The 18,737-nt window shown below is 41.8% G+C and overlaps 1 protein-coding gene and 1 long non-coding RNA gene across 6 annotated transcripts in view; one reads left to right on the top strand and one right to left on the bottom strand.

Annotated features, from left to right (window-relative positions):
• otofa (otoferlin a) overlaps nt 1–18,737 on the top strand; it is a 351,746-nt gene that overhangs the window by 304,963 nt on the left and 28,046 nt on the right. For 3 of the 5 annotated variants that reach the window (XM_059981755.1, XM_059981757.1, XM_059981756.1), the window contains 5 exons: nt 2,237–2,349; nt 7,429–7,563; nt 12,102–12,239; nt 13,021–13,148; nt 13,728–13,898. In XM_059981755.1, coding sequence (XP_059837738.1) covers nt 2,237–2,349; nt 7,429–7,563; nt 12,102–12,239; nt 13,021–13,148; nt 13,728–13,898 — 685 coding nt within the window. Of the gene's footprint in view, nt 1–2,206; nt 2,350–7,428; nt 7,564–12,101; nt 12,240–13,020; nt 13,149–13,727; nt 13,899–18,737 lie in introns of all 5 variants that reach the window. The other 2 variants (XM_059981752.1, XM_059981754.1) reach the window with 1 other exon arrangement.
• Nucleotides 1–18,737, bottom strand: part of LOC132400613 (uncharacterized) — a 66,484-nt gene that overhangs the window by 38,074 nt on the left and 9,673 nt on the right. The window lies entirely within an intron of this gene.

Here is an 18,737-nt window from a genome sequence, read left to right as displayed (position 1 = left end):
GAATGTACAAGTTTCCAGGGGTTATGGGTGTGGAGGATAACATATAGATTTGGATGGATAATACCAGGATTTAAAAAACACAATTAACAGATTTACACGATAGTATTGGATTAGGATCTGTTAACTGTTGGTCAAGAAGCAAGGGCTACATCTGAAATGGATAACACGAGGCTTACTCAGGGTAGAAAATGGTGGGGGGCAACAAGGAAGGCAACAGAACAGGTGGGCAAGAAGTAGCAAAGCAGGGCTATCGACAGCAGCTGAACTGGGTCAGGAGATAGCTGATGTTGTGAAGGTGAATGTAGCCTGGTATTTTATATTTTAGTTTGTGTCAATGTGTTCACAGATGTGGCTGGATGCTAGCATTGATACATGTTTTTGATCTTATCACAATATCCTATAATTTTACATTAAATAATGCAAATCCTACTGAATTTCTAACCTTTCTGTGTTTCTTGGAGATAATGTAATCATTCATAAGAATCCTCTTTGGATGATGTAGGATTTCTAATGGAAGAAATTATAGAATATTTGGTAAGGATTTTCTGCAGAGATGAATTTTTTGAATGATTGCCATTATATTTGGATTTGTATCAGATGTGTCACTCTCAGCGGTTAATGAAAATTGTGTGTTTCTGCTTACTGCACGTGCTTTGCTTTGCCTGGTCATCTTCCATTTATATCACGACAGAACCTGTCACTCATCCACATTACTCAGCTATCATGAAAGTTGGCACAAACTAGACATGAGGGTTACTATAGAGAACAGAACTCCTAGCTAAAAATGCCAGGCAGATATAGCTGCAACTGCTTGCTATCAGAGAAGTGACCAGAAATGAGAAGGGTCCTTCATAGTTCCAGGCAAGTGCTGCCACGGACACTCATCATTCCTTCAGAGCCCTAGTCCACAAATCTGCTGTAAAAGAACTTGTTGAAGGAGGAGTAATTTGTGTAATAATATAGCCTTAGCATGGCTTTTGTTTAGGCTTTCCACTGGTGAATTAACCTGCAGTAGTGTTTTGTGTGTGATAGTTAAAATGAAAATTTGTTGAAGTGGCTTCAAATGACATGAGCTTTGAAATCTGTAACAATGTAATCCTTTAATCTAGTTGTTGAAAATTTCCAATTGCAGCTTAATGGATTAATCAGCTTCACTATTTTAATCAATACACAGTTCAATTTGATAACTGGTATCTACATATGGTTATACTGTTAATACAGTCTCTTTCTCTTTGTTTCTCCCATGTGCACGCGCACACATGCAGACAGTCTATCAGGTTCATTGATAAAAGTATTGCATTATATTAAACACAAACTAATCGATGAACATTGCCGAAAATTTGCAAAAGAATTAAAGTAATGCAGGCCGGTAAACCACAGTTATGCATTCTGTAAATGAGACACTATGCTAATATTCAAATCAGATACCCTGACTTCAGCTGATTAAATTACATCTTCAGAAAAGTAATAAGTAAAATGAGAGGTACTGAGACTATCAAATGCAAAGTTTAATACAGCATTAAAATTCTGAATCACTGGATCCATAATATGAATAATTGATAGCTTTCTGAAATAGGTACTTTTTAATTAACAGATCCCAAAGGCAGAAAGTGACTGAAAAATTGACCAGCAAGCATCTTGAGTACTAAATGACAGTGTGTATCCAGAATGTCCAACTTCAGGAGAAAGTCCTCTCTATAAGAAATAAAATTGAATATAAAGCACTTGGAGTAACAGGCGATCTTGAGCTTGTCTATAACAACACCATCTGCAGGATTAGCACAGGTAACAGGCATTCATAAAGAATTTTCCATGAAACAAGTGATAAAGTTAACAAATAAGAGATTGCATTATCAGTTGACTAAACTAAATGAAGGTAAAAACAGTGTTCCAGCCCATACGAGTCTCAGTAGTTTGTTACCAGATGCTTGTCCTGCATTGTGTTGGTGATAAATTTCTCAATTTGTTTAGGTCCATTGTTGCATTCAGTGTTCTTTGTTGGATCCTCGTATTCAAAATGGTCTGATTGTCTTTGGAACATAGTTTTCAGTGACCAGTTTATCATTGTAGCGTTAGTGGTCTGCATTAGAATATAGTTCCAGTTTGGGTAGTTTCCATCCTCGCCTAGCAGAAGCCAAAGTGTCAACTTTCATGCCATTCATGTTTGAGTGTTTTGTGCCCATCCTCCTCCCTCCTCCATATTCAGAGATCAAAATTGATGACTCTCCCATGAAAGGCACAAAACCATCCAAGGGTAAAGATAAGGCCAAAGGACAGGAGAAAGAGAAGAAGAAAAAGCAGTTGGAAGTAGTTGAAAAGAAGGACAAAGTGAAAATTGATGAATTACGCGTGAGTACAGATACATTTAAATACATTTGGTTGCAAATTATTGATCTGAAAATTCTAAGCAATTCGAAGAAAATTGTCAGCTTTTACCTCAGGGAGATACATGGAGTAACTAGCTTCAATCACATTCAAGACGACCTGTGCTTCAAGTGAGCCTTTGCGACTGAATGGATTCCAGGTGACTCTAAGGCTGCACTGATGGATTGCCACAGTGGCTTTTCATGATCAAATGCCTTCTCCACTAATGATCATGAACATTTGGAATCAGTTAGCATGGACTTAATAGTGGGGAAAAGAATATAAAGTCTAGTTGAAAATAAAAATGTAGTTAAATGCTTTAAATAAAAAAATAATAATATAAGCAAGTATGAATTGACAAAGTAAATACTTGTATTTTGCTGCAACACGAGTGAATCTGCAGATGCTGGAAATAAATAAAAACACAAAATGCTGGCAGAACTCAGCAGGCCAGACAGCATCTATGGGAGGAGGTAGTGACGAGGTAGAAACGCCATCACTACCTCCTCCCATAGATGCTGTCTGGCCTGCTGAGTTCTGCCAGCATTTTGTGTACTTGTATTTTGCTTACATTTTTTGATGAAGGTCAGTAACCCTACCCACCCCTCTCCCCCACCCCCAACCCATATCCTGATGAATGAGGTTGCCTAGATGGCAGGATTACAACTGAGGGACTGGGATACAAAGTGCATCCAATCCCTGAGTCATTTCAACAGGAGACTCTAGGCAGAGTAATGCAAAGCTTCAGTGCCTTCCATATTCCACATTGCAATGTATAGGAATAGAAAGTATTAAAGTGCTGACCTTTCCTTACCAGTGCAAACAAAAGGTAAGCATGATTTGTTCGATCATCTGCTGTCTAGGAATTATAAAATCAAAGAAGCGTAGACACATAGAAATTAGGAGCCAGAATAGATCAGCCATTCAATATGAGAATATCTGATCTTACAAATGCAGTGTCCTATGTTTGGTTTCTCCCAACATTTTTGATTATCATTTAATATATTTAATGAATCGGTTTCAGCTTCCTTCTGTGGTAGAGAATTCCATAGTTTGACCAGTTTTTAAGGAAAGAGTTATCTCCTCAACTCACTCCAAAACTCACTTCAACTATAAGACCTGTTATGGACTTAACCTTCACAAAGCCTAGTCCAGCCAGTCTACTGCTAGACTCAGATTGCAGAGTGTCTCTGGTTGAAAAAAAAGTAGTTTTATATATAAGACTGTAAGATATAGGAGCAGAATTAGGCCATTCAGCCCTTCATGTCTGCTCCGCCATTTCATCATGGCTGATTCAGGATCCTATTCAAACCCATACACTTGCCCTCTCACCATATCCCTTGATGCACCTAGCAATCAGGAAATTATCAACTTCCACTTTGAATATACCAACTGACTTGGCCTCCGCCTCAGTCTGTGGCAGAGCATTCCACAAATTCACCATTCCTTGGCTAAAAAGGTTCCAGCTTACTACTGTTCTAAAAAGGTCACCCCTCAATTTTAAGGCTGTGTCCTCCAATTCTGGATAGATTGCAGTAGACCATAAGATGATAAGATACAGGAGCAGAATTAGGCTATTTGGCCCATCAAGTCTGCTCCATCATTCAATCTTAGCTGATCCCTTTTTCCCCTCCTCAGCCTCCTCCCCATAACCTTTGATGTCATATCCAATCAAGAACCTATCAAGGTCTGCCTTAAATACACTCAATGACCTGGTGTCCATGGCTGCCTTTGGTAATTCACCATCCTCTGGCTAAAGAAATTTCTCTGTATTTCTGTTTTAGATGGATGTCATTCTATGCTGATGCTGTGCTACCTTGTCCTAGACTCCCCCCACCATGGGAAACATCCTTTCCTCATCAACTCTCTCTAGGCCTTTCAATATTCAAAAGGTTTCAATGAGATTCCCTCCCCACCCTTCTGAAGTCCAGCAAGTACAGAATCAGAGCTATCAAATGTTCCTCATATGATAACCCTTTCATTCCCAGAATCATCCTTATGAACCTTCTCTGAACCCTCTCCAATGCCAGCACATCTTGTCCTAGATGAGGAGCCCAAAACTGTTTACAATACTCAAGGTGAGGCCTCACCAGTGCCTAATAAAGCCTCAGCATCATATCCTTGCTCTGGTATTCTAAACCTCTTGAAATGAATGCTAATATTGCATTTACTTTCCTCACCACTGACTCTACCTGTAAGTTAACCTTTAAGGTGTTCTGCACAGGGACTCCCAAATCTTTGCATCTCAGATTTTCTCCTCATTTAGAAAATAGTCTGAACATTTATTTCTACTACCAAAGTGCATGACCGTGCATTTTCAATCATTGTATTTCATTTGCTGCTCTTTTGCCCATTCTCCCAATCTGTCTAAGTCCTTCTGGAGCCTGTCTGTTTCCTCAACACTACGTGCCCCTCCACCAGTCTTCATATCATCTGCAAATTTAGCAACAAAGCCATCTACTCCATCATCTCAGTCATTTATATACAGCGTAGAAAGTGGTTCCAACACCAACCCCTGACAGCAGCCAACCAGAAAAGGATCCTTTTAATCTCACTCTCTGCATCCTACCTATCAGCCAATACTCTAACCATGCCCGTAACTTTCCTACAATACCATGGACTCTTGACTTAGTAAGCAACCTCATGTGTGTCACCTTGTCAAAGACTTTCTGAAAGTCAAAATATATAACATCCACTGCATCCCCTTTTATCTATCCTATGTGTAATCTCCTCAAAGAATTCCAACGGGTTCATCAGGCAAGATTTTCCTTGAAGGAAACCATACTGACTTTGTCCTGTGTCAGCAAGTACTCCAAAACTTCATCCTTAACAATTGACTCCAAGATCTTCCCAACACTGAGGTCAGGCAGACTGGTCTATAATTTCCTTTCTGCTGCTTTCTCTTTTCTTAAAGAGAGGAGTGATATTTGCAATTTTCCAATCCTCCGGCACTATGCCAGAGTCCAATGCTTTCTGAAAGATCATTTCTAATGCCTCCACAATCTTTTACACTACCTCTTTCAGAACCCTAGAGTGCAATTCATCTAGTCGAGGTGACTTATGTACCCCTGGGTCATTCAGCTTTTTAAGCACCTTCTCTCTTGTAATAGTAACTGCACTCACTTCTCTTCCTTCACACGCTACAACATCAGGCAACATCAGTGTCTTCCACATTTGCCTTCCTCACCACTGACTCCACCTGCAAGTTAACCTTTAAGATGTTCTGCGCATTGACTCCTCAGTCCCTTTGCATCTCAGATTTTTGTATTTTCTCCCATTTAGAAAATAGTCTGCACATTTATTTCTACTGCCAAAGTGCATGATCTTGCATTTTCCAACATTGTATTTCATTTGCCACTTTCTTTCTTGCCCATTCTCCCAACCTCTAAGGCCTGGGTCTTTAATTTCCTTTCTACTGTCTTCCTTCTTTCTTGGAGTGGAGTGATATTTGCAATTTTCCAGTCCTCTGGCACTGTGCTAGAGTCCAATCATTTTTGAAAGATCATTACGAATGCCTCCACAATCTCTACCACTACCTCTTTCAGAATCCGAGGGTGAAGATCATCTGGGACAGGTGACTTATGTACCCTTAGGTCTTTCAGCTTTTTGAGCATCTTCTCCCTTGTAATAGTAACTGCAGTCACTTCTCTTCCCTCACAGCCTTCAACATCTGGCACACTGTTAATGTCTTCCACAGTGAAGACTGATGCAAAATACTCATTTAGTTCATCTGTCATCTCCCTGCCAAAATTATTATTTCTCCAACCTCATTTTCGCAGGTCTCATTTTTGACTCTCACCTGTCTTATATTTTTTTACATACTTGAAAAATCTTTGATATTGTTTGCTAGCTTGCTTTCATGTTTCATCCTTTCCCTCCTATGATTCATTTAGTTGTTCTCTGTAGGATTTTAAAAGCTTCCCAATCCTCTGTCTTTCTGCTAATTTTTGCTTTGTTGTATGACCTCTCTTTTGCTTTACCTTTGACCTCCTTAGTCAGCCACGGTTATACTATTTTGCCGTTTTGAGTATTTCTTTGTTTTTGGAAGACAGCTATCCTGCATCTTCCTCATTTTTCCCCAGAAACTCACACCATTGCTACTCTGCTATCGTCCCTACTAACAGCTCCTTCCATTTTAATTTGGTCAACTCTTCTCTCATATCACTGTAATTTCCTTTACTCCACTGAAATACTGCCATGTCAGACTTTACTTTCTCCTTGTCAAATTTCAAGTTGAACTCAATCTAAACCATCTATGCCACTGAAAATCTGGAATGAATATGCAGTTAAATTCTCAGCTGATAGGAGGTCAAGAAGGGCAGAGATCATGGTGATGAAACACAGGGCTAAAGATTCCAAATTCCTATTCCAAGATGATCCTTTGTATAAAGACTGAGTCAGGATAAGTTTGTTTGTGATTTCCCCATTACCTTTAGAGTTCTTCATGAGTATGTTAAAATAGATAAGACTTGTGAGTACCAAACTTATTCTATCTATAGAATGTGCAGTGTGCACCCCAAAATAAAATCCTCTATCTCCCTGTTGAAGCACCCCAAAAGTGCCATATAGTTCTAACTGTATTTACATTGAAAAGCATTTACCTCCAACATGAACTTCATAGAACTTGCAGTAATTTGGTGCTGGATTTATTATATTACTTGAAAGCAGTTTTGTCACAACATTTCAGGTATCATGACTGTAATAGGAAAATATTTGTATTTTATAGATTTTGAACAATATCACTATCTACCAAAAGGAAGTAACTTTTAGGATTTTATGTTGATCCACTAAGAACATAGGTAGTTGGCAAGACCCCTGGAATGATTAGGACCACCCATATGATAGGATACAATAGGGTCTTTTAAGAGACTCCTGGACAGATACATGGAGCTCAGAAAAGTAGAGGGCTATGGGTACCCCTAGGTAATTTCTAAGGTAGGGACATGTTCGGCACAACTTTGTGGGCTGAAGGGCCTGTATTGTGCCATAAGTTTTCTATGTTGCTCTGATTAAGCAACACTTTCAAAGGAAGTTTGAGTAACAGCCTTCCATTCCACTGTGCAGGTTTATCATAAAGAATTGGAAACTGAGTTTGGAAATTTTGAAGACTGGTTACACACATTTAATCTTTACCGAGGTAAAATCGGAGATGATGATGACAATACAGCAGATGATGAACGAATTGTTGGCCGCTTTAAAGTGAGTAAACACTTCAAAGTTGTTAAAGTTACTAGCATTCATTTAAATAGATTTGGATAACCACTTGAGAGAAATACTTTTTGGGCAATGATGAAAAAAGTGGAGAAGTGGAACTGACAGGATTGCCCAACTATGCTGGTAGACAGCTGATGGGTCAAATGCCCTCCAAAAATGTACAATTTTTTTAAATTCCTATATTTTAAGAATGCCAACTTGCTGATGAGTTATTAGGGGGAAAAAGACAGCAGCAAGGAAAGTAACAACATATTAATCATGGTGAACATTCAAAAGTTCACAACTTAAAACTGAAATCTTCTCCTTCCTGCCATCTGGGAAAAGACATCGAAGCATTCGGGCTCTTACGACCAGACTATGTAACAGTTTCTTCCCCCAGGCTATCAGACTCCTCAATACCCAGAGCCTGGACTGACACCAACTTACTGCCCTCTACTGTGCCTTATTTATTGTAATGTCTGCACTGTTTTGTGCACTTTATGTGGTCCTGAGTAGGTCTGTAGTCTAGTGTAGTTTTTTCTGTGTTGTTTTTACATAGTTCAGTGTAGCTTTTGTACTGTTTCATGTAGCACCGTGGTCGTTTTTACTGCATACTGTACCAGCAGTTATGGTCAAAATGACAGTAAAAAGTGACGACTTGACTTTTACATCTGGACGCAGCTGTTTTCAGCCAATGTTTAGATAATCTAAAACTAAACTTATTTATTTCAGCTTTGGTAACTAAAAAGACCTCACCATAAGTTCATTCAATATAAATGTTATATTGAAAAAACATGCATTAAGAGCATTAATGGTATTCAAAAGGAGTGCCCTTCATATAATATCTTTTCTCTAATTACACTTTGAATTAGTCTACAGGTGTGGCAGTTGGCAAAATTGCTTACATACTGAAATGTTTCAACTAAGTAAAAAAGCTTCAACAGTACTCGAGTTCATTGTCACATGCAGAGCTACGTTTATGCACAAGTGCAACAAAAAAATTTATTGCAGTGGCATCACTGGCACATAGCATCATATAAGTGGCATCCATATGAAAACCAGAGATATAAATATAAAAACGTAAATTAAACGAGGATGCAATTAGAACAAAGAAGTCCATTTAAGTGTAAAGTTATCCAAGTGGTCTCAATGCTGTAATGATTAATTGTAATAGATTTCCAGTAAGATGGCAGGATGGTCAGGTGCAGCAGCCTCTCAGGAGCCAATCAAAGGTGTTTTTTATGATCATAAGACTATACTGGACTCCAAGAACTTCATGTACAGTGGGGTCTACCACATCAGTGAGCTGCTTGTTGATTGGAGTAGCCAGTCAGATTGTCAAAGGAGCTGACCGGCAGGTAGGAGAAGAAGGGTCCATCTGGAGGGTTGATGAAGGAGGTACCAGTCGGTGTGGCGGAGGAGGAGACAGCTGGCAGACGGGTCATTGGAGGAGGAACCGGCCGGTGTGGCGGAGGAGGAGACAGCTGGCAGACGGGTCATTGGAGGAGGACCCGGCCGGTGTGGCGGAGGAGGAGACAGCTGGCAGACGGGTCATTGGAGGAGGAACCGGCCGGTGTGGCGGAGGAGGAGGAGACAGCTGGCAGACGGGTCATTGGAGGAGGAACCGGCCGGTGTGGCGGAGGAGACAGCTGGCAGACGGGTCATTGGAGGAGGACCCGGCCGGTGTGGCGGAGGAGGAGACAGCTGGCAGACGGGTCATTGGAGGAGGAACCGGCCGGTGTGGCGGAGGAGGAGGAGACAGCTGGCAGACGGGTCATTGGAGGAGGAACCGGCCGGTGTGGCGGAGGAGGAGACAGCTGGCAGACGGGTCATTGGAGGAGGAACCGGCTGGTGTGGTGGAGGAGGAGACAGCTGGCAGACGGGTCATTGGAGGAGGAACCGGCCGGTGTGGCGGAGGAGGAGACAGCTGGCAGACGGGTCATTGGAGGAGGAACCGGCCGGTGTGGCGGAGGAGGAGGAGACAGCTGGCAGACGGGTCATTGGAGGAGGAACCGGCCGGTGTGGCGGAGGAGGAGACAGCTGGCAGACGGGTCATTGGAGGAGGAACCGGCCGGTGTGGCGGAGGAGGAGGAGACAGCTGGCAGACGGGTCATTGGAGGAGGAACCGGCTGGTGTGGTGGAGGAGCCGGATTGTATTTGGAAGAGCTGGCCATGGTGCAGACCGTGTTGCTGCCTGCTACTCAAAGGCATTGGAGTTGGTGCAAGAAGGTGGCGTGCAATGTAACCGCGAGTGATTTTCTCAGATGTTCGTCTTGTGATCACAAGACCCTGCTGTACATTGATAATGTAAAGTGCCACGGGCCTGTTTCCCTTGTTTGGTGATGAGACAGGTGGCACAGGAGCTGCTCAGCGGTTGTAGTGGGGACTAGGCCTCAGGTCAGGAGCTTGCCCCTTGCTGTAACCCAGGTGATAGAACGGCCAAGGCGGTGTTGCATGCTCGCTTGGGGGCTGGCCACTCCTTTCAATGCTTCTCTCCAGTTTTCAATTGGTGAAATGACAGCCCAGATTGCCAGGAACTGGACAATCAATTTGTGGTTCAGGTTCTTGGATTATATCTATTCTTTTTTGCATGACTGTGTTTTCTTTTCTCACTATTCTGAATGTGCTGTGTATGTTTTGCACCTTGGTCCCAGAGGAATGCTGTTTCATTCAGCTGTATCTGTGCATGGTTGAATGAAAATTAAACTTGATTTGATTGTGGTGATGCCAGATGATTCAAGACCAAATGGCTGAAGAGAAGTAGCTGTTCTTGGACCTGCTGGTGTGGGACTTTGGACTTAATGCTTTCTGCCCAATGATCGCTGTGAGAAGACGGAAAGGCCTGGATGGTGGGGATCTTTGATGATGGATATTGCCTTCTTGAAGTAGCATCTCCTTTTGACACTACCAGTGGTGGAGAGAAATGTGTCTGTGAAATATTAGGATGAGTGCACTACTCTCTGCAACTTCTTGCGTTCTTGTTGACTTCGGTGACAATATAGATAGGTGGATTAGCAAATTTGCAGATGACTCTAAAATTATTGGGGTTGTATACAATGTAAGGGACTATTGAAGAAAACAGTGGAATATAGATCAGTTATAGGTATGGACAGGGAAATGCCAGTTGGAGTTTAATTTGGGTAAGTGTGAGATATTGCACTTTGGAAGGTGAAAGTATACAGCTAATAGTAGGCTCCTTAACATGGTGAAACTACAAAGGTATCTTGGGGGCCAGGTTCATAGTTCAGTGACAGTAGTGACACAAGTGGATAAGGTGGTACAGAAGGTACGTGGAATGCTTGCCTTCATTAGGAGGGGTGTTGAACGTGAGAGTAAGGAAGTCGTGCTACAGCTATGTAGAACTTCAGTGGGGCCACACTGGGAGTGTTGCATGCAGTTCCAGTCACCCCATCATAGGAAAAAATGGAGGATGCGTAAAAGCTGCAGAAGAGCTTTACCGCGATGTTGCCCAGAACAGAGGCCATTCGCTGTAAGGACGGGTTGGACAAGCTTGGACCGTCCTCTTCAGAGGCTGCAGGGAAACCTGATGGAAGTCTTTTAAAACTATGAGAAGTGTTGATGGAGTAGACAGTCAGAATCTGTTCCTCAGCACAGAAGTGTCAAAGACCAAAGATGCTTTTAAGGTCAGAGGGTGGAAGTTCAAAGACAACAAGATTTTTACAAGGCGAGAAGTAGATGTTGGGAATGGGTTAGTTGCCATGTGTGGTAGTGGAATTAGGCAGTTTGGTGGAGTTTAAACGTCTTTTGGATAGTCACATGAATATGAAAGGAATGGAAGGATATGGATGATAAAGTGGAAGAGGCCATTCAGTATAAATCAGCATCAAGATCGGAACACCATTGTAGGTGAATGGCCCAGCCAGAGATGTGCTGTTCTATGTTCCATGAGACATTACTGTCTAGGAAATTACATTTTAATTTAACAGTTGACATCAAAATGTTCCTACAAGTATGTAAATGTCAGAGGAAGAACAGGCCAACTGATTCATCGAGCCAGCCCCATGCAATGAATCGTTGGGGCAAATAGAAAAAGACTATATAATCCTCAGGGAGAATCATTAGATTTTCCATTGTTAAATGTAACATGCCTCAGAAGTTGCTTCTTGAAAAGGAATCTATTTGCTTGTGCAGTGCATCATTTGTTGTGACCCCATTTTTATGGTGGAATTTTGGATCACAACAGAAAATGCAGGCATTTTCAAAAACTGTATGGAATTTATGAAGCATGCACAAATTCTCCATCTCATGCAGCATTATAGCCATCAGGTTCAAATGAAGCACTTAATTGCCTGCACGTAGTTTGAAAATACTGCTGTATTCATTTGCTGCTTGAAATAAAATTTCACTTTTTCTTAATTTTGTAAAAAGAAATTACTTAAAGAACCCATCTCAAAATCCTCAGCTTATGTGGCTTCAATAGGTAAATCAATATAGATTTTTATATATTTGTTTATTTATTTACTTGACGTGTCTTACAGTCTTGTTACCTTTCACTTCCATGTGTGTTTTTTTAATGTATGCAGGGTTCTGTCTGTGTGTACAAGGTACCTCTACCAGATGATATTGCTCGGGAAGCAGGTTATGAACCCACGTTTGGAATGTTCCAGGGTATCCCAAGCAACGATCTCATCAATGTTTTGGTCAGAGTGTATGTAGTAAGGGTAAGTAATGAGAAAATAAGTCTCTCAAAAGCTGGAGAGTTTCACTTTTGCATCTGTAGACAGAACATGAACATTTTCTGCTGATCAAACATCCTTAGTATTTCCTTCACCCAGATGAAGTTGGCCTTTTATCCCATTTTAATCAATTAATTGAATTGAATTAACAGGCATCAAATAAACCTTTGCTAAATGTGAAAGGCCCATGAAGAGTTGCCAAAATCAGCAGGTTTTGGTGATCCTAGCCTTAGTGTCAATCTGAATTTCACTGATTCAGAATACCACCACTAGGTGGCACCAGTTTCACAGACAAGCATGAGGAACATCTGAGGGACGTGACTCCCAAGGTAATTTTAAACTTTGTGTGCTGATGGCCCAGATATAATAACATGAGGCAACTTACAACAGTGATTTGGTGTACCTCACAATCAAAAAAACTGGAACTATCTCATAAATCTCTTTTTATGCAAGACACATCCAAAATTGTTCAAAGGTATTAGCACATTATTTACTCCTCGAAGGCTCAAAGTCTGATCTGTGAGCACAAAGTATAGTGAACTGAAATGTGGGAAGAAGAATTTTGAAGGGTTGCCATCTACCATGCCTTCGAGACAAACACATCGTAAGCCTTCACAACCAGCTATCTAAGGCATTAATTACTCTGCAGTCTCTTCCATAATTTGAGGTTATACACTTTCGTTCTTGATCATTCACCAAATTTAGTTCAGATGTATTCTCATGTTTCCTTTGATTCTTAGCTTTATCATTTAATCTGTTTCCTTAGGCTACAGACTTACATCCAGCCGACATCAATGGCAAAGCAGACCCATATATTGTCATAAAACTCGGCAAAACAGAAATCAGGGACAAGGAGAACTATATCTCCAAGCAACTTAATCCTGTCTTTGGCAAGTAAGTCATGCAGATGAGTCCAGAAAATAGTTTTGGGATTTTTGTTGCTGCCATTTCAAGAATAAATAATTGAATTTTGGGGTGACATTATAAGATTACTTCATCATAACAGTCATGGATAGGGAACATTGGAGGCTTGGTCCATGAATCCCACCAAGTGCATCTTTGATAGCCCCAGGTTCCTAAAGCTTTTGAAATCAGGTATAAATTTTGGAGTAAGTTTAGGCACTGAGGTTGGCCCCACTTCACTTCAGAACAGAGACGCAAACTCTTTGACTTGAAACATCTCTGAATCCAGCTGTTTAAATCATTGTGGGCTACCCTTTCCAAGTCTCAGAGACACACTGCTAAAGAGCAGCTGTTTGTTTCCAGCACCAAGCCGACTAGGGATTTGGTACAGGATTCTACCAGAAATTAACCGGTAGAGACAAATTTTACTCCACCACACCAGTGCAAAACATTCCACAGTATCTATTGCTGACTCTGAACAGGTATTATGTATTACCATTTTATTGGCTGATTTAAGTATTTTCTTCCTACTTGCTGTTTAAGTTCTGATGATTTTATCCATTCATCCAGATCGTTTGACATTGATGCCACATTTCCAATGGAGTCCATGCTGACAGTGGCCATATTTGACTGGGATTTAGTAGGTACAGATGATCTAATTGGAGAAACAAAAATTGATCTAGAGAATCGCTTCTATAGCAAACACAGAGCGACCTGTGGCATCTCACAGCAATATTCAGTGTAAGTAACACTATTAATTTTAAGAAAGTTACATTTTAAATCACCATTAGTTTATGATGCATAGTGGATGTTAACGTTCATGTCTATTCTAGAGAGACTATAATTTGAATCCTGGTCTTTTGTTTAATGTGACATTCAGAGGAAGTCTAGGACAATATTCCTTTATGAAATATTGAAAACGATGAGGGGTGGGGTTAAATGGTGAAAGTAGGAATTTGAACTACTGGCTAGACCTACCAGGATACTGAGGCCACACTCAAAAACTGCTGTGGGAATCGTTCTGGCATAAAATCTGGTGCATCAGCCAAGTGCTTGACTGACCGAAGTGCGCATTCAGAAGCAGCTTACTTGTTTTGGGCATGCAAAGATCGATAGGCCTAAGAAGCAGGTAAGTTATTAATGGATTGAGAGGAGGTAAGAGATACACTAGGCAAAGCAGAAATCTGCAGTTGCTTTGCATTTGTGTGTGGGATTGTAACATCTTCCATGGGATGCATGGGGATATGAAGTGTGGGAACACGACAATCATTCCTGCTGCATCAGGTTTTTAGCTCCAGGAGAGCTTTGTTCTTATTTGGAAATTATGAAGTCTCATGAGCTGGGCAGGGTAACAGGGTCAGGAAGTGAGGAGTGGGATGGGGTCATGTGTGACACAGTGAAAGTAGACAAGAGTGGTAGAAGGTTGGGCTTTGGGCCTGTGTTAAAAATGCTTTTGTTTGTTTGCAATAAATAAACAAGGATATGTTAATAGAAGTGGAAAAGCTCATAAGATATAAGAGCAGAAGTAGGCCATTCGGCCCATCGAGTCTGCTCCGCTATTCAATCATGGGCTGATCCAATTATTTCAGTCATCTCCGCTGCCCTGCCTTCTCCCCATACCCTTTGATACCCTGGCTAAGCAAGAACCTATCTATCTCTGCCTTAACTGCACCCAGTGACTTCACCTCCACAGCTATTTGTGGCAACAAATTCCACAGATTTACCTCCCTCTGACTAACGAGATTTCTCTGCATCTCTGTTCTAAATAAACGTCCTTCAATCCTGAAGTCGTGCCCTCCTGTCCTGGACTTCCCTACCATGGGAAATAACTTTGTCATATCTAATTGTTCAGTCCTTTTAACATTAGCAATGTTTCTATGAGATCCTCACTCATTTTCCTGAACTCCAGGGAATACAGCCCAAGAGCTGCCAGACGTTCCATATACGATAAACTTTTCATTCCTGGAATCATTCTCATGAATCTTCTCTGAACCCTCTCCAATGTCAGTATATCCCTTCTGAAATAAGGAGCTCAGAGTATGATCTCACAAGTGCCTTATTGAGCCTCAAAATCTTATCCCTGCACTCATATTCAAGACTTCTAGAAATGAATGCCAGCATTGCCTTCACCTTCTTCACAACCGACTCAACCTGGAGGTTAGCCTTTAGGGTATCCTGCACAAGGATTCCCAAGTCTCTTTGCATCTCTGCATTTTGAATTCTCTCCCCGCCTAAATAATAGTCTGCCTGTTTATTTCTTCCAGCAAAGTGCTTGACCATACACTTTCCAACATTATATTTCATTTGCCACTTCTTTGACCAGTCCCTAAACTATCCCATTAATACCGTAGTCAAATCATTGACATACATTGTAAAAAGCAGTCCCAACACCAATCCCTGTGGAACTCCACTGGTAACCGGCAACCAGCCAGAATAGGTTCCCTTTATTCCCACTCTCTGTTTTCTGCCAACCATCCAATGCTCCACACATGCTAGTAACTTCCCTGTAATTCCATGGGCTCTTATATTGCTAAGCAGCCTCATGTGCGGCACATTGTCAAATGCCTTCTGAAAATCCAAGTACACCATGTCTACTACATCTCCTTTGTCTACCCTGCTTGTAATTCCCTCAAAAAATTGCAGTAGGTTCATCAGGCAGGATTTTCCTTTCAGGAAACCATGCTGGCTTTAGCCTATCTTATCATGTGTCTCCAGGTATTCTGTAATCTCATCCCTAACAATTGATTCCAACAACTTCCCAACCACTGATGTCAGGCTAACAGGTCTATAGTTTCCTTTCTGCTGCCTCCCACCCTTCTTAAATGGCAGAGTAACATTTGCAATTTTCCAGTTATCCAGTACAATGCCTGAATCAACTGATCCTTGAAACATCATTGTTAATGCCTCCAGAATCTCTCCAACTACTTTCTTCAGAACCTGACGATGCATTCCATCAGGTCCAAGAGATTTATCCACCCTCAGACCATTAAGCCTCCTGAGCACCTTCTCAGTCGTAATTTTCATTGTACATTCTTCACTTGCCTGACACTCTTGAATGTCCAGTATACTGCAGATGTCTTCCACTGCGAAGACTGATACAAAATACTCAATCAGTTCCTCTGCTATCTCTGTCTCTCTCATTACAATATTTCCAACTTCATTTTCATACATCTACCCTCAACTCTCTTTTACCTTTTAAATTCTTTAAAAAGCTTTCATTATCTTCTTTGATATTAGTCACCAGCTTCTTTTAATAATTCATCTTTTCCTTCCTAATGACCTTCTTAGTTTCCTTCTGCAAGTTTTTAAAAGCTTCCCAATCCTCTGTCTTGCCACTAGCTTTGACTTTTTTGTATGCCCTCTCTTTTGCCTTTACTTTAGTTCTGATTTCACTTATCTACCACAGTAGTGTCCTTCTTCCAATCAAAAATTTCTTCTCATTTGGAATATATCTTACACTTCCCTCATTTTTTATAGAAACTCTAGCCATTGCTGCTCTGCTGTCCTTCCTGCTGGTGTCCCTTTCCAGACAACCTTGGCCAGTTCCCCTCTCATGCCGTTGTAATTGCCCTTATTCCACTGAAATGCCAACAGATTGGAATTCAGTTTCTCCTTCTCAATTTCAAAGTGAACTCAATCATATTGTGATCACTGTTCCCTAAGGGTTCCTTAACTTTAAGCTCTCTTATCACCTACGGATTATTGCACAACACCCAACCAGTGCAGCCAATCCCCTAGTGGGCTCAACAACAAGCTGTTCTAAAAAGCCATCCCTTAGACATTCTGCAGATTCTCTGTCTTGAGTTCCAGTACTGGCCTGGTTTTCCCAATCCACTTTCATGTTAAAATCCCCAATGATTATCATGACATTGTCCATCTGACACATCTTTTCTTTCGCCTGCTGTATTCTGTAATCCACATCCCGGCTGCTGTTTAGAGGCCTGTATACAACTGCCATTAGAGCCCCTTTACCCTTGACACTTCTGAACTCAACCCACAGAGCCTCTACACCTTCCGATCATACATCATCCCTTTCTAATGATTTAATATTATTTCTTACACACAGGGCCACACCACCCCCTCTGTCCACTAACCTATCTTTCCGATACACTGTATATCCTTGGACGTTCAGCTCCCAATGGCAGCCATCCTTTAGCCAAGTTTCAGAGATGGCCACAATGTCATACTTGCCAATCTGTAGCTGAATTTCAAGATCATCCATTTTATTTCTTATGCTGCATGCATTCAAATACAGCATTTTCAGTCCAGTATTTGATGCTTTCTGCTTTAACTGCACCATGCCTGTATTGCCCTGTATCTCATCCCACTGGATGTGATTATGCCTCATCTCCTGCCTGTCCTTTCTATCGTCTCTATTGCATGCTACCTTTGAGTTATTTCTGTTTTCCCCTTCCTCAGCCTTATCACTCCGGTTCCCAAACCCCTGCCTAATTAGTTCAAATCTTCCTGAACAGCTCCATTAAACCAGCCTACTTGGATATTGGACCCCTTTGGGTTCAGCTGTAGCCTGTCCTTTTCGTACAGGTCGTACCTCCCCCAGAAGAAGCCCCAGTGATCCAGGAACCCGAAGCCCTGCTCCCTTTTCCAGTATCCCAGCCAAGCATTAATACACCTGACCATGCTATTCTTGCACTTGGTAGCACATGGCACAGGCAGCAATCCTGAGATAATTACCCTGGAATTCCTGATTTTCAGCTTCCTACCCAACTCCCTGAATTCTCTCTTCAGGATCTCCTCCCTTTTTCTATGTATGTCATTTTGTACCAATATGTACCAAGACTTCTGGCAATTCACCCTCTCCCTTCAGAATACTCTGCACCTGATCCGAGACATACCGTGCCCTGTCACCTGGGAGGCAAAACATCATGCAGGTATCTCTATCAGGCTGACAGAACCTCCTGTCTGTTCCCCTCACTATGGGATCCCCTATGACTACCGCATTCCTCATTTTCTTCTCTCCATTCTGTGCCACGGAACCAGGCTTAGTGCTGATCGCTGTGGTCGTCTTCTGTCAGGTCATTTCCCCCCCCCCCCCACTCCAACAGCATCCAAAACGGGATAATGATTATGGAGGGGGATGGCCACAGGGGTGCTCTGTACTACCTGAGCTCTTCCCTTCCCTTCCCTGACAGTCACCCACTTGTCTAACTCCTGCAGCCTCAGAGTGACTAATTCCCTGTAGCTCCCATCTACCTCCTGCTCACTTTCCCTGATAAGCTGTAGGTCATCAAACTGCAGCTCCAGATCCCTAACACTGTCTCTCAGAAGCTGCATCTCAGTGCATCAGGCACAGATGTGGCCATCTGGGAGACCGGACAATTCCCAGGATTCCCACAGAGTAAAGTGCTAACCCTACAGTCTTGTTCTCTATAACTCCCAAAAAAAATGCAAAGGAAAAAAAAACAAAGTCCATTTACCCACTTACCTAACCGAAGCCAGAATGAGCCAAAGCCCTACCATTCTGCCTCAGACTACTCCTCTGATGACTACTTGGCTAGACAGTGTCTCCCTTTTATGCCTGAACCTTCCCAGCGCTCCAACTCACGATTGGTGCTCCAG

The sequence above is a fragment of the Hypanus sabinus genome, chromosome 10, assembly GCF_030144855.1.
Source record: "Hypanus sabinus isolate sHypSab1 chromosome 10, sHypSab1.hap1, whole genome shotgun sequence".
Taxonomy (NCBI): Eukaryota; Metazoa; Chordata; class Chondrichthyes; order Myliobatiformes; family Dasyatidae; genus Hypanus; species Hypanus sabinus.
Note: the sequence above shows the minus strand (reverse complement) of the source record. Positions and strands in the feature narration are given on the sequence as shown.